Raw genomic sequence first — 14,452 nt, forward strand, 5'->3', positions numbered from 1 at the left:
TTCTTGAGCCTGTCATGAGTTGTCCATGAAGGATGAGTTTTGGGATTAGATAATAGTTTTTAACATTTGTAGGCCTACTATGTGGAAAAAGAAAATCTTATATATTCATATACTTAACGCAAGTTCATATTCATTGAAATAGATTTAGGCACTGCATCAAGATTTAATTTGCCTTAGAAATCAATTTAAACAAAACCATTAACATGAATCTGAATACATGTAGGGACCTATATTGTAAATATTTTGAAATAGGTATTAGATTCTATTGTTATTTGAATTACATTCTTATTATTGAATATATTCTATATTATTAGCCTATTGTAGTACGTCTTGTTAATGAAAACTGCTGTACGTCACGCTCCCTATGCCCCTGGCGTAAAGCAATGGATGTGGAAGATATTCAGCTCTTTTTTTCCCAGCCATGAGTAGGTTGACCATGTTTCAGTACCATAAAGCAGAGTGCTCATCAGCAGACTATTATACTAGATAGTATTGGTATTGGTAGTCAGCAATTGAAAGTATTGTCCCAATCTGTGACACTCTTTTCTGCAGCCATGATATGGTGCCCATTGCCTTGTCTTTCCTGTTCTTGATGTTTCATCCAGTATCAAAGCGTTAGCAATTATGGAGCTGAGATAGCTGAAAATGGCAGTACTAGTACTACTACTAGATCTAGATCTATAATATTCTATACTAACAATAATAATTAATGTTATAATATTATAATAATATACTAATACTTAGATCTATATATAATTTTTATATTAATTGCTAGATAAGGCAAAATATGTAGGTCGCAGCTGGGACTGCGTAGCCACTGCAAATATTGCATATATTCCTCATTAATCTTCTGACTCAAACTTTACTCGAAGACAAGCTTTATTATTATATCTTATCTTATATAATACAGACGTTACTTCAAAAAAGATGATTACATCCTACGCGTCATGCATTTAGTCATGCATATTAACCAATGACTTAAATTCTGCCAAGTCACTGGTTTTCCTGGCTAGCTCAGGCAATCCATTCCATGCTCTAATAGCACTAATATATTTAGTATAGATCTATAATCTATACTCTATAGAGTCATCTACATATTCATATACTGATAGATCATAGAGATCTTAATAAATTTAATAACACTAATAACAGATTAATTATACTTATTATGACTTAGAGTAGTATAGTTATAATATTATATAGAGTATAAGTTATAGACAGATTAGGAAGTTGTCGTTAGGTAGTTAAGTCTTAAGTAAGTCATACTAAGTCACTCTAACTCTAAAGTCTAAGTCTAAGAATAGTACGAAAGTGAAAAGTAAGTGACGGTAAGACTGGTAAATCGACTAAAGAGTAAAGTTATAGACTCCTAATGATCTAATCCTACTAATCCTAGAGATCTAGAGTAATCTAGACTAAGAAATCTTAAAGAATCTATAATACCGTAAAACATTACCTTCTACAGACTCAGACTAGTCACTAGTGACTGACTAGTGACTAGTCACTAGAGATCTAGTAAAATACTATATTACTATTATAATTAGTTAATTAGAATTACCGTCTAGACTAGATCTTTATAATTAATATATACATACTTGTTATTGATGATTAAATGATTCCGTCTCACTCTCAGTGACGAAAACAAAAACACTACACTGAAATACTACAGTCACTATACAGAGTTAACAGAGGTAACAGAGGTAACAGTGATCTCCGAGATTTCTAGTTAAATTTGTTTCGTTGCTAATGTATACAGAATGTTTTATTTTTTAAAAAAAGAGAATAACTAGTGTTGAGATTCTAGACATATATAGGTATGTGGTGTTTGTATGAAAAAGATTTTCATCTATGGTGGATTACTTTTGGCGTATCCGGTGTTAAAAAAAAAAGTATCTGTAGTGTTGATAAGCTAGAATTATGTATTTTGAAAGCTTATCGATACTGATTAATGCTTTAGCCACAGGTGACAGAGAGATTGCACACTTTTTCGCACTGTAAAATCGAGTTCCATAGCTCTTTCGCTTGCATCTCTAACTACCTCCACTTTCCCCACCCTCTAAATACTTTACACACTGATCTGTTTTCCTATCAGCTGCTGGACTCCATTATTTAAAAAAATAATCAAGCAACAACCAAAGACAAAAAAAAAAATAAAAAAAATAGCTGCATGCAGGCCTACGTCTAAACGGTCTAATCAACATATTGTATATTTTTATTGGTACCGCGGTTTCTTGGGACTCAAAGAAAATAGTTAACGTTTTACAAATTTATAAATATTTCCTTATAGACTTTGGGGGAAAACTAGTCTCCATAAAGATCTCTCACTGGTAATGCCCTGAATGGCGCGGAAAGATCTTAATCTAATTAACTTTAAACACTACTAGCTAACACTAGCATTCTATTTCAAGATCTAGCTGTTCTTATAAGGTCAAAGGTTTTCTTTTAAACAGATACATCCATAACAATCATAATAAGGCATGTCTTCGAGTTCGAAGATTAGTGAGGAATGCAGTGTTTCCAGTGGCTGCGCAGCCCCAGCTGTGACCTACATATTTTGCCACTCCAGGGCAAGCATAACCAATCAATCATATAGACATAATTAATCTAAACACCAGATTAAAACTCTCTGGGTCTACTGAGTCTACTCTTACTTTCTACTTCAAGATCTAGGATGGCTGCCTGGTCGTGCGGTTTGTGCGCTGGACTGTCGTTCGGATTTATCGACCGTCGAGGGTTCAAACCCTGCCCGCTCCCATCTCCCGTCGTCCTGCGGGAGGTTTGGACTAGGAAGTAAACTATCTTCAACTCTGAAGGAACATCCGAAACATGTAAAACAAACATTTTACAGATGTTTTTAAAGGGTCGATAGTTTCCCTTTAAACGGATAGATCTATATCAATCATAGACACTTAGGGCCTATACTATAAAGTAGAATGTAAGGCGTATGTATGTATGTGTCAAATAGAAATCAAAACCGTTTTACCAATCTAGATGAAACTTTGCACACATTTTCATTGGGTGCTAACTGGAACCGTGACGTGTGTATAGTATCCCTCAAAAAAAAAAAAGTGACTATATCGACAGCGATACGTAAATTTAAACACGCGGGCCGCGGGTAATATATGTCTAGTAATCTATATATATAGTCTATATTGAACTTCGATATTACCGAGCTAGATAAATATATAGGTCGGTGCTCTCTCTATATATATACCTTTCTTTTGGATGTGGAGATCAGAGAGCTTCCTTATCAAACAAATACTTGAAATAGTGAAAGTGACGGTGACGGTACTTGAAATACTAGAGATTGTTTTGTTTGTTTTTACATGTTTCGGATGTTCCTTCAGAGTTGAAGATAGTTTACTTCCTAGTCCAAACCTCCCGCAGGACGACGGGGGATGGGAGCGGGCAGGGTTTGAACCCTCGACCGTCGATAAATCCGAACGACAGTCCAGCGCGCAAACCGCACGACCAGGCAGCCATCCTATTCCTAAGATCTAGAATAGATCTATCTATCATATATTCTATGTATAGTAAATTATCTAAAGTCTACATCTAATCTAGATCTAGATTCTAGTACACTTATAAATAATAGAATAAGATCTAGATGTAGACTATCTAGGTACAAGAATAAACCATTTTTGTTGCCAAGTCGTGATTTTGTTTCTTTAGGCACTTTAACTTTAGCCTTTAACTTAAGTAGTTTAGTTTAGCCTTGCCCTTAGGCTTAGGCCTTAGTCTGCGTTAGAGTTAGACTCTAACTTAGAGGTCACTTAGTCAACTTACTACTAAGGTCTACTACTAGTACTACTTAGATTTTAGATCTAGTGACTTAGTGGCCCTTACTGCCTTCTTATCCTCTGCCTTCTTAAAAGTTCTAAGCCTAATCTTAGGCTTAGCCTATACTTTAACAGATCCACCTTATTAGGCTTATTATTTAGATCTAGTTATTAATTATAATTTGTGGTCTAAGACTAAGTCTAAGAGTACTTAACTTCTTATAAGACTGTAATTGTAATAAGTCACTAAGTAAATAAATACTAGTCTAGATATCTAGATCTAATTTTAAATTGATATTCAAAGATTTCTAGCATCTAGACTCGAGATAGATCTATATCATATTCAATGACATATATATTAATTCTTATTGAACTTACTAAGATACTTATTGATCATGTTATTAAATTTTAATCTAGGCCCTAGGCCGTCTAGTAGAGTACTCTAAGTGTGACTCTAAGTCAGTCTAACTCTGGAGTCTAGGCCAGTCTTGAGTCTAGGGAAGGGCTAGAGTCTAGATTCTAGAATAGACATATTACAAGCTGTCTAAATAGTCTAGATCTACATTATTAAGAAAATTAAGTCAGAAACAACGCGAAGTTAATTTTAATGTCATTCTTCTTCTTCTTCTAGCCAGCTTTATTGCTGCTAAGCTGTGAGCTCTTTAGCAGACTGTGCCAAGGAAAAATAGTGTGCTGTTTTCTTCAGTTGTTCAGCACTGCCATACAGGGTGTTGGTTATGTTGGGCTGTAGTAGCGAAAGTAGGGTCTGCCTAAGGTTGATTAGGAAGGTGCATTCAAAGAGGAAATGGTTTATGGTTTCATAAGGGTTGGCGCAGTGTCTACAAAGGGGAATTGTGTGGAATTTATTTTGTTCATATGGTAACAGAGGTGTGTCCTGTTCTTAGTTGGAAAATTGTAGATTGTTCTTTGCGGGGGAGGAAGTTAATACTGTATTTTAATGTCATAAAAAATTATATAGTCACATAGACTGAGCCATAACTATTTCGACTTTAGACTATTATTATTATTTTAACTAGATCTAGAACTATTCTATAGTCTAGATCTAGATCTATTAATTTTAATATATATATATATAATTATATAAAATAAAGACCTTGCGATCAATGGGACAGATGATGTCATTGTAAAGGTCATCTGTTTCTGTGGTCCATTGTTAACGAGAGTGTCATGTGGCCAGCACAGCGACCAACTGCCTTTACTTTTCCCCAACTAATGTCAGGTACCCATTAGAGTTGTATGGACTCAGAGGCATCCAAAGATCCCGAAATAAAAAATCGCAGTCTTCACCAGGATTCAAACCTGCTCAGCCAGTGCCTCTTAGATCTGTATCTACAATATTATATCATTTTAATTGTCCTAAGAATTTATTCCTAGACTCCTAGGAATTCTATATCTTTGGAAGTTCTACTCCATTGGCCTGTCTGAACCAAGGAGATATTATAATTTATTATATCCCTATTACTGATGACTCATGTGCCAAGACCTCAAGTACTACATCAACTGTGGGGGTGTCAGCCCTTTTAAGGAGCAGTGTGTGGATAGTGACATGGTTGTTGTAGCTATCTTCTATCCCAGCCAGTGCAATAGACTCTTTCCTTAGACACCCCAACAGAGGCTTTACTTTACTTCCCTATTGGCCTAATCACCTTCTCTAATAACAAGCATTTTGTTGGGGGGGGGGGGGGCAGGGTTTAAAACAGGTACATCTCTTCATTTAAAAAAAAAATTTTTTTAGAAGCTTTGAACATTAGTATTAGAAGATTTTTTAAAGTGAAAATTGGAATAATAAAGTACAACAATTTTTTTAAAATATAGTTGTTTAAATTTATATTTATGATTAATATCATGGAAATTCATTGGATATAACCTGAGAATCCATAATCCATAAACAGATAATGCAGCATTTATAAACATCCACAATCAAGGCATATATTGCAAGGTGAACATAGAGAACTCTATATTCCTCTCTTTATTGTTAGAATAAATTTTGGATGAAGCTTCTGAGACTGAATATTTTTAGGAGATGATTTCATAAATCTGTATTTTTATTCTAACTTTCTAGAAAAACAAGTTTTTTTTTAAACTGTGTTTTTTTTGTATGCATCTGCTATTATAGCTTCAGAGTTGGAAAATAACATTTTAGACAATTGCTGGAATTCTTATAATAGTAAAAATATTTTAAAATCTTGATTGAATAAACTCCCGTGTATAACTAAAAAAAAATTTTGGATTGCAGTGAATTTTAGGAAGCTTTTACAATTTTCATCTGAGAATCATCATAAGCCACTTAGACAAACATAATGTCCTTACTCCATACCAACATGGCTTTAGGAAATATAGATCATGTGAAACACAACTAATAGTACTAATTGATGATTTTTCAAATGGTTTAGATAATAGTGAGCAAATAGATGCTGTCGTATTAGATTTTCTAAGGCTTTTGACAAAGTTTACCACTATAGTTTGCTTAAAAAATTAAAATATTTTGGCATTTTATGGTCCATTGCATCCTCTGTTTGAGACCCCCTCAACTCAAGAAAACATTAAGAAACTGGAACAAACACAAAATAGAGATTCATAACAAATGAATATTCACATTTGACTTGAGTAACACCTTTAGTAAAATCACTAAATTTAGAAAGCCTTCAGGATAGAAGACTCAAAAGTAAAGTAGCAATTATACATAAAACACTAAACCATAATCTTCAAATACAAAAACAAAATTTAATAAAATACTCAGAAAGACACAAGATAAAGGCACATTCCTCATTCCATATGCTAGGACGAATTTGTATAAATGCTCCTTCTTCCCTAGTGCTATTAGATCATGGAATGGGTTGCCTGAGCTAGCCAGGAAAACCAGTGACTTAGCAGAATTTAGTTCATTGGTTAATATGCATGAATAAATGCATGACGCATAGGACATTATCATCTTCTTTTTTGAATTAACCTCTGTATGATATAGGATAAGATAAGAATCATTTTTATACTACTTTATGAACAGCAGCATTATATATTTTTTTTTGTCTGTTACTATCTAGTCAAAAGAAAGAAATTTTATTGTTCTCTAAAGTCACAAAATTCTGTTTTATTTCTATTATCAAATTTACACAATGAAAACATTCACTAATCTCATCATCTGTTTCAGACACAATGGCTGATTTGTTTGTAGCCCTACCACCTGTGACAGAATATAATGCAGTGATTTTTGGGAAAAATTCAAACAGGCCAGCATCTGAGATACAAGATGTCATTTATTGTCCTGCAAAAGATTATACTGCCGGGGAGAAAGTGAAGGTACATTTGAATAATTCTTAAATTTATATTTAAAAAAAATAATCAAGAATTTTGTAAACTCCATATTTTATTTATTTATTTTTCTTTTTGTTAATTTTTTTAGGTTCATTGAATGGGCTCAGATGAGCCACTGGTGTTGATTGCTTCTCCTTTAGTTAGGGCATAATGTTTTGGGCTAATCAGGCCCATGCTTGAGTGGTGTACATGCAAAATAGTTCAAAATGTGTCACATTTTTTAACTAGAAACAATTACTACTTAGTAGTCCTAGTTCCATTCATTACTCAGATAGCAAATAGTTCACACAGCAATGTGTATTTTTTTTTGTCTATTTATTGATTCTTCTGGTGTGATGCTATATCTTTTTAAAAAAAAACTTCAAAACCTGGAAAATTACAGGAAAATCATTATTGAAATCGGCTAGCCTGTGAACCCTGTTCATGACATACTCTTTAAAAAAAGACCACTTAGGGCCATCCCTCCATTTGATTTATTAGCTTTGAAGTTGCTGATCATAAACTATTTATTTTACTGCTTATCTTAAACAATTTTTTTTTTCTGTTTGGCCTTAATATAATGGAAATTGTGCTTAGCTAATTATTCTTTCTTAAAAGAAAGTTATTTTATATTTAAAAGAACAAAAAGTGTTTGATGTGTACTTATACTAAAGAGTGATAAAATACATCTTTTATGTTTATCTCATTTATGCTTTTTATTATGCAAAAAAAAAGTCTCATTCTCTAATTGATTGTCTTTATGCTTTTAGTGTACTTATGTTGAGATAGATCAAGTAACACGCACACATGCAGTTATTCTTAGCAAGCCATCATGGATGTGGGGAGCAGAAATGGGTGCCAATGACCAAGGTGTTGCAGTGGGCAATGCCCCAGTCTGGACAAAACTTAATGGGCCAAATGATTTAGAGCTGAAGTTACTAGGGACTGACATTGTTAGGTAAGTAAAAAAAAAATTATCAATGAAAACTGCTGTAGGTAGATCCTTGACACTTTTGTTATGTCCTAAATTGTATTGATACCAGTAATGTTATTGTTTACCAAAAAATAAATTAGTGTTAAGTCAAGTAGCAGTGGTTAGTCATATACTTCAGTTTAAGTTTAATTCTTTTATAGATATAGTATAGAACGGACAGTCCTAATATATAGTATAGAACGGACAGTCCTAATATTTTACCGAACACTTCAGGGAAATAACCTAAGATTTTTTTTGTTCAATGGTTCCATGTTACATGAAAAAAAAGTAGAATTTTTATTATAAGTACTATTTTTAATACAAAATGAAAATATTTATGAAAAGTTCTTTTAAGATGTTTTTCCATTTCCTGCTGGTGGCATATTTATATCATTTAATCTGGGAATATTGAAATCTATTTTAGTAGGTTATAAAGCTAAAAAAAAAAGTCAAGAATTTTTGGTTTCATGGGAAAAAAATTACAATTCAGTTATGAGAGCAACAATTGTGTCATGTGGAATTTGATTGTTATTGAAATGATTCAGACATAGCAGAATAATGTCTAACATTGGTTGAATTATTTTCAAATTATGGATTAATAACCATCTTTCTAATATTGTTTGCAAAATTTATATCTTTTTGACCCAAAAATTTAGTGCAAATGTTTTGTCACATACTTGCTCTTGATATTAAAGTTTCTTATTTTTACCATGAATGTTCCTCATTTTGGGTACTTGGCTTTGGTCTATGCAGGGTATAATGTAAAAAAAATTGTAAGCAAGTTATTTTGTTCTAACATTCTCTCTAACATACTATTTAATAACACTTCGAGTTATATTTTGATAATTATGTTGTTTTTAAGGTGGGTTTTGTTTTATGTCTCAGCCAGAAGGATTAGTTTTTCTAATTAAACTGAAATCATGTTTGTTTTTCATTGCTAACTTTTCATAAACAGTCTGCAATGTATTCTTTTAGATTAAGTCTTGAAAGAGCATCCACTGCTCGTGAAGCCCTAGAAGTGATAACACAACTCTTGGCCAGCCCAGGTCAGGGAGGGCCATGTACAAATGAAGCTGGAAAAGATGGCTGGTGTTTTCATAATAGTTTTCTCATGGCTGATGGTACAGAAGCATGGCTCTTGGAGACGGCTGGAACTTTTTGGGTTGCAGAAAAAATCACAGGTTTAGTGAACTTTGTATTCTCTGTGTTCATCTCACCAAGTATTCAATGTTTTCAATCCTAGATTAAACATTTCAATTAAGAACTGTTATTAGTTTTATATACTTTGACTCTCTGATGATGCAGAAGGTGTAAGAAATTGCTCCAATGAACTGAGTATCAGAACAAAAATGGATTTAACTTCACCTGGTTTGGTGGAAGAAGCCAAAAAGTTAGGACTATACTCTGAAGACATGGGAGACTTTGACTTCAAGGCCACATTTTGTGCTCAGTCACAAATAGCAAACTTCCCAGATAACAACACAAGCTTTCGTTACAGACATGGTAAGGAAGTCATGGACAAAATTATAAGTACAGGTTAGTGTAACCTTTGATTTGTTACAATGTCAGGCAGTTAGTAAAAGTTAAAAATTTGTTTTAAAAATATATGTATATATTATAAAAGAATAAATGAAATGAGTATTTCTGATGTTTCATCCTATAATTAGTCCGACAATAATCCACATAATAAACTAAACAAGTCAGCACATTTAGTTACCGAATGGAAGTTATTTTGTTTTTCAGAACAAATTCAGCTATGGTTAGCTGGATCATATTAGTTTTAAACCTTGTTTTAGACCTTGTGATCTATAGGGTAGATTGATGTATGATTGTTTCTATGACCGCTGTCTTACGAGGGTGTCATGTGCCAGCAAAATGATCAACTGCATTTTCTTTCCCCAACTAAAGTCAGTCCAGTCTTCACCAAGATATGAACCCGCATTCCTTCAGTTTGGAAGCCACTCAGCCATCACGCCCCCCCCCATCCCATTTAGTACTATTTTACACAATTATTGGTTGAATCTTTTGCAGCCTATTAAATGTTGACACTAATATGAAATTCGATGTATTTTATTTGTTTCTGTCAATGAAATAGGAAAGTTCAGATATCAAGACATGTTCAAAATTCTCAGAGATGAAGAAGGTGGTATTTGTATGATGGATGGAGGGTTCATCACTGCAGGAAGTCAGGTGTCTGTCCTGCTGCCCAAGTCTTCATCTTCTTCCTGTGTGCATTGGTTTACTGGCACACCAAACCCAGCAACATCCATCTACAAGCCATTTTTCTTTGGCCCAGGCGCTTCTATTGGAAATGTGACTGTGTCACCTACCTGTGAAGATGGTGCGGAGCCAAAGGAACGTGGCCATGCATTGTATCAAGGACACAAGAAGCTTTGTAAACTGATGGATACCCAAGAGGAGAAAGGTCACTGCATCCTGGCCCAGCTGATGGAACTGGAAAAGAACTGTTGTGAAGATGTAGATGAGATCATAGTCAATTATGATGAATCCAGTTTTCCTAAGTTGAAGCAAATATTTCAACACATGGCCACCATGGAAATCAATTTCTATGTCTGATTACAATGTGTTCTAATGAAGACAACAATAACTGTTAGATTTAGCTTCTAGTAATTCATTTAGAGCATAACTAATTGTAACTTGTTTAAATGACTAATTTTACAACTACTGTGCAATATTTTTCTTGAGATTGTAGAATCACATGTGTATTTGAATGGTAATATTTTTTTATTTTTTTGTGGGATGGCGATAACCCACCAGTTTCACACTATGTGCAGAATTGGACCAAAAAATATGTTATTGATGTTTTAAGAGATTTAGTCAGTATTTATTGTAATTTTATGGTGTTTTTTTTTATTCATTGCAACTGTGATTATTTTAACAGTATATATTATTTATATATTTTAAAATATCAAGATAAATTTGGAAAAAAAGGTACAAATTCTATAATTCTATGGGTTAGTCCATAAAAACAAGAAAAACATTAAAGAAAATGCCTCTTTTATTCTACTTATAGATAATTTTTTTTTTGCTCTTAATAACTAATGAATTTTAGATCTAAAAAATTAAAGAACAAAAAGGATCCTGTTTTTGAGGCTTGAGTAGTGCTTCTACTTTGCAACATCCTGCCTTCTCTGAAATTGAACTCAGCTTATTTGCTACCTGCATGTTTCTTGCTGTCAGGCTTTATATTAATCAATTCTTGTCTATGGTATCATTGGATTGATTTTCCCTTCGTTTTAAGGGACAGAGTAAGATATTGAGGGATACATTGAACAGGAACTTAGAGGCAGAGTTCCTGTTTATAAAAAAGGCAAGAGGAATCAATGACAGTGGATTGCGATGTGATAAATGTGGATCACAGTTACAAATGTTTTGGCCCTTTTTTATGTTGAACAAAGTAAAAACAAAAAAATAAATTTATTCCAGTTTAAGCCAGTTTTCACGGATGCTTCAAGCCACAAGATCCGATATGATTCTTTTTTTGCCACTGTTGGTTGCAAGACGAAAGAATCGATTCTAGGCAAAACTACTGAAACTATTTGCCAAATATATATTGCAAAAGGTTTATAAAAACATAGACTGACAAGATAAAGTAGGTTTTTGCACAGATAATTCAAATACTAATTTTGAAAGACTGATATTGCAAGTTCACAAAACTTATTGAGAAATCCCAAGATTCATTCGATGTTAGCAAGATGTTGGGTGTGCTGCCCATTTAGTAGACAGTGCCATAAAAATGGCTGCGGAGTGTCTATCAATAGAGGTGGAAACAATATATTAAAAAAAAATTTGATTACTTCCACTCCTTTGTCATTCGCAATAAATTCTTAAAAGAATTCTGCAAATGAGAAGGATTTTTTAAAAATCATATTTCCTATCACAAGTGTAACACTGTAGTGTAAAGCTTCTTTATGGCTGCATTAGGTACATAACATTGTGGCAATATTTCATTCCATGCAGCTCTTCTGCATAATGAGTGACAGAATGTCAGTGCACTCATAGTACCTTAAACCATTGGCAAATTGATTTAGATGCTGAAAAAGGCCCCTCCACAACAATGAATACTACTTTTGAAGCCACTTCTTTGGTAAGAAAAATATTATCTAGAAGAAATAATCATAAACTTTTACTATAATTGTGCTGAGTATCTCAGAGATAGAAGCTGCTGATTCCACAACATTAATGCTTTTTGATGGATCGCACTGAACAATATTCTATCCTGGTAAACCATCATTGGCACAGCTAAGAAGGAAATAAGCTAGGATAATTTTAAATACTGTTTTTTTTTTGTTTTTTTTTTTTCATTTTTAAATTGCAATATTGTATTGATGTAGATCTATAGATTGTTAAAAGCACCAATGACTGCCAACATCTGAGCAAAGCCTGGTCAACATGTGTCCTGCTTTTACTACCCAAATGTTTTCTGGTCACCTTACTTATGTAATAGTCTTCGTTTGCCTCTATAATTTAGTTTTTCTTAGTTTTCCCACAATGATTTTTAAAAATTGTAAAATTATCCATGTTTTTGTTAGAGAAAGGTTTTATTTGAGGCCAGATGGCATCATTGATTGTATCCCTATCCATGTATAGCAAGTGGTGAGTTGAAAGTTTTATTTGAGGCCAGATGGCATCATTGATTGTATCCCTATCCATGTATAGCAAGTGGTGAGTTGAAAGTTTTCTTTATAATAATTTGTACGCGGTTTTATTTAGACAAGGCTGATACAATTTTAAAAAGTTGTTTGTAACATTTGACTTTGTAAGAACTGGTTATGCTAGGAAATGCAGTAATTTATAAAGTTTGCATTCTGAAACAAAATAATATCAATATAACTTCTTGATTTCTATTTATGTGTAAGATCATGTTAGACATTTTATTTGTGAGCTCGACTGGATAATATTATATATTACCCTCTACTGCCATATATATTGGATATGTAAATTAAATAGTCATAATTCATTGCCAAAGATATTAAAATGAAAAGATGTTTTGTTAGTGTACATTATCTGTGACTAAATTTCATTTTAAAAAATCAATTATTATACATTTCTCAATGTTAAATGTTGCTCAGTTTTGAAATCACTAGTCAAACAGATTTAAAACATAAAAATAATAGCAGAAAACTGTTTTAAATGTGTGTTTCACATCTTTTTATCTTGTTGACTGGTAGACAAATGCTTTTAGTCTTAGCCCATTCATGCCTTTTTTCCAGTTCTAAAAAGTCATGGTTTACTCCAAAGCAAATAGAGATAAATTAAAAAAAAAAAAAATAGAACAATATGTGAAGTGTCAAAAAAGATATACTTTCAATACATTAAGAACAGAGAAAGCCTCATAAATTCTACATTTTTTGGTTGGCCTTAACTAATGCAGTATTAGCACTTTCATTTTTAAAAACTAGCTATACCTTTCCAGGTTTCACTGTATATTTTCACACTGTTCAACACAGGAAGAGCTAATTTTTTTATATATATAAAGTTTAAAAAATAATATATACAGGTAACTTCATATCACATTGTAGAGCATTAGAAGCTAACCTTAAATATCATATTCTATCATAGTATCAGCCAATCTGTTTAAATAGTGACAATTCAAGGGAATTATTACCTAAATATTAGCAATATCCTTAGAACAAGACTACTATTTCTGAAAAAAAAAAATCTAAAAAAAAATCACATTTATTTAAAAGATTAACATTTCAAACTTGACAATTAGTACTCTGTCTGGTAGTTACAGCATATGATGTGATGAAATTAAAACTTTTCACCATTGGCCAAAATATCAAATATCGGCCTTTCCAAATGTATGGACTATTCAATGCCTATTGTTTTGTCTTATTTATTTAATCTTCTATAGACAATCAATGTAATATCTTTATTTTAACCTACTGTCCTACATTCCATCAGATGTTTTATTCATGCTTTTGCAATTCCATTTTCTTGTTACACTTCCATCAGTATTAAAGTTTTATTTTTTGTACTACTTTATTTACACATGTAAACTTTGTTGTGTAGCTCTACATGTGCTGTTTAGTAGAAGTAGAGGTTGTTTTTTTGTGTTTGTGTGCTAAAAGTCAAGCTTAGGTGCAATTTATTTACTTTCTTAATACTTAAAGTTGTTAATTGTAAATTTGCCAATCATGAAGTATATATAATTAAAAAGAAAACATGTCATTGTGGTGAAAGATGATATTGGATTGAAATGTTTAGTGCAATATTTTTATGCAGTGATTTAAGCAATGCATAATGTTCAACATTTAATCTTGCACTCTTCTATACTGTTAGCTTGCTGTCAGTCAACAGAGTAGTCTGTTACATGTTGCCTTTGGAATGCTTTGCAATAAAGTTTTCTTAAAGCTACTTTCAG

At 32.7% G+C, this 14,452-nt stretch overlaps 2 protein-coding genes across 5 annotated transcripts in view; one reads left to right on the forward strand and one right to left on the reverse strand.

Annotated features, from left to right (window-relative positions):
* Nucleotides 1-1,754, reverse strand: part of LOC106060449 (UPF0415 protein C7orf25 homolog) — a 132,476-nt gene extending 130,722 nt beyond the window's left edge. The window contains exon 1 of the mRNA XM_056023689.1: nt 1,596-1,754. The gene's annotated coding sequence lies outside the window, so the exon portion shown is untranslated. The remainder of the gene's footprint in view (nt 1-1,595) is intronic.
* A 1,427-nt stretch (nt 1,755-3,181) lies between these two features.
* LOC106060465 (secernin-3-like) lies at nt 3,182-14,445 on the forward strand. Of its 4 annotated transcripts, XM_013218357.2 has the most exons (7): nt 3,251-3,288; nt 5,693-5,739; nt 6,949-7,097; nt 7,862-8,049; nt 9,040-9,245; nt 9,370-9,600; nt 10,160-14,445. In XM_013218357.2, exons 3-7 carry the CDS (start codon nt 6,954-6,956, stop codon nt 10,639-10,641), a joined length of 1,251 nt encoding a protein of 416 aa, XP_013073811.2. In that variant the 5' UTR covers nt 3,251-3,288; nt 5,693-5,739; nt 6,949-6,953; the 3' UTR covers nt 10,642-14,445. The 4 variants fall into 4 exon arrangements, with proteins under 4 accessions (XP_013073810.2, XP_013073811.2, XP_013073813.2 ...); XM_013218356.2 differs by lacking the exon at nt 5,693-5,739 and having other exon boundaries at nt 3,182-3,288; XM_013218359.2 differs by lacking the exon at nt 5,693-5,739 and having other exon boundaries at nt 3,263-3,282.
* Nucleotides 14,446-14,452: the final 7 nt, after the last annotated feature.

Source organism: Biomphalaria glabrata, chromosome 1, assembly GCF_947242115.1.
Source record: "Biomphalaria glabrata chromosome 1, xgBioGlab47.1, whole genome shotgun sequence".
Lineage (NCBI taxonomy): Eukaryota > Metazoa > Mollusca > Gastropoda > Planorbidae > Biomphalaria > Biomphalaria glabrata.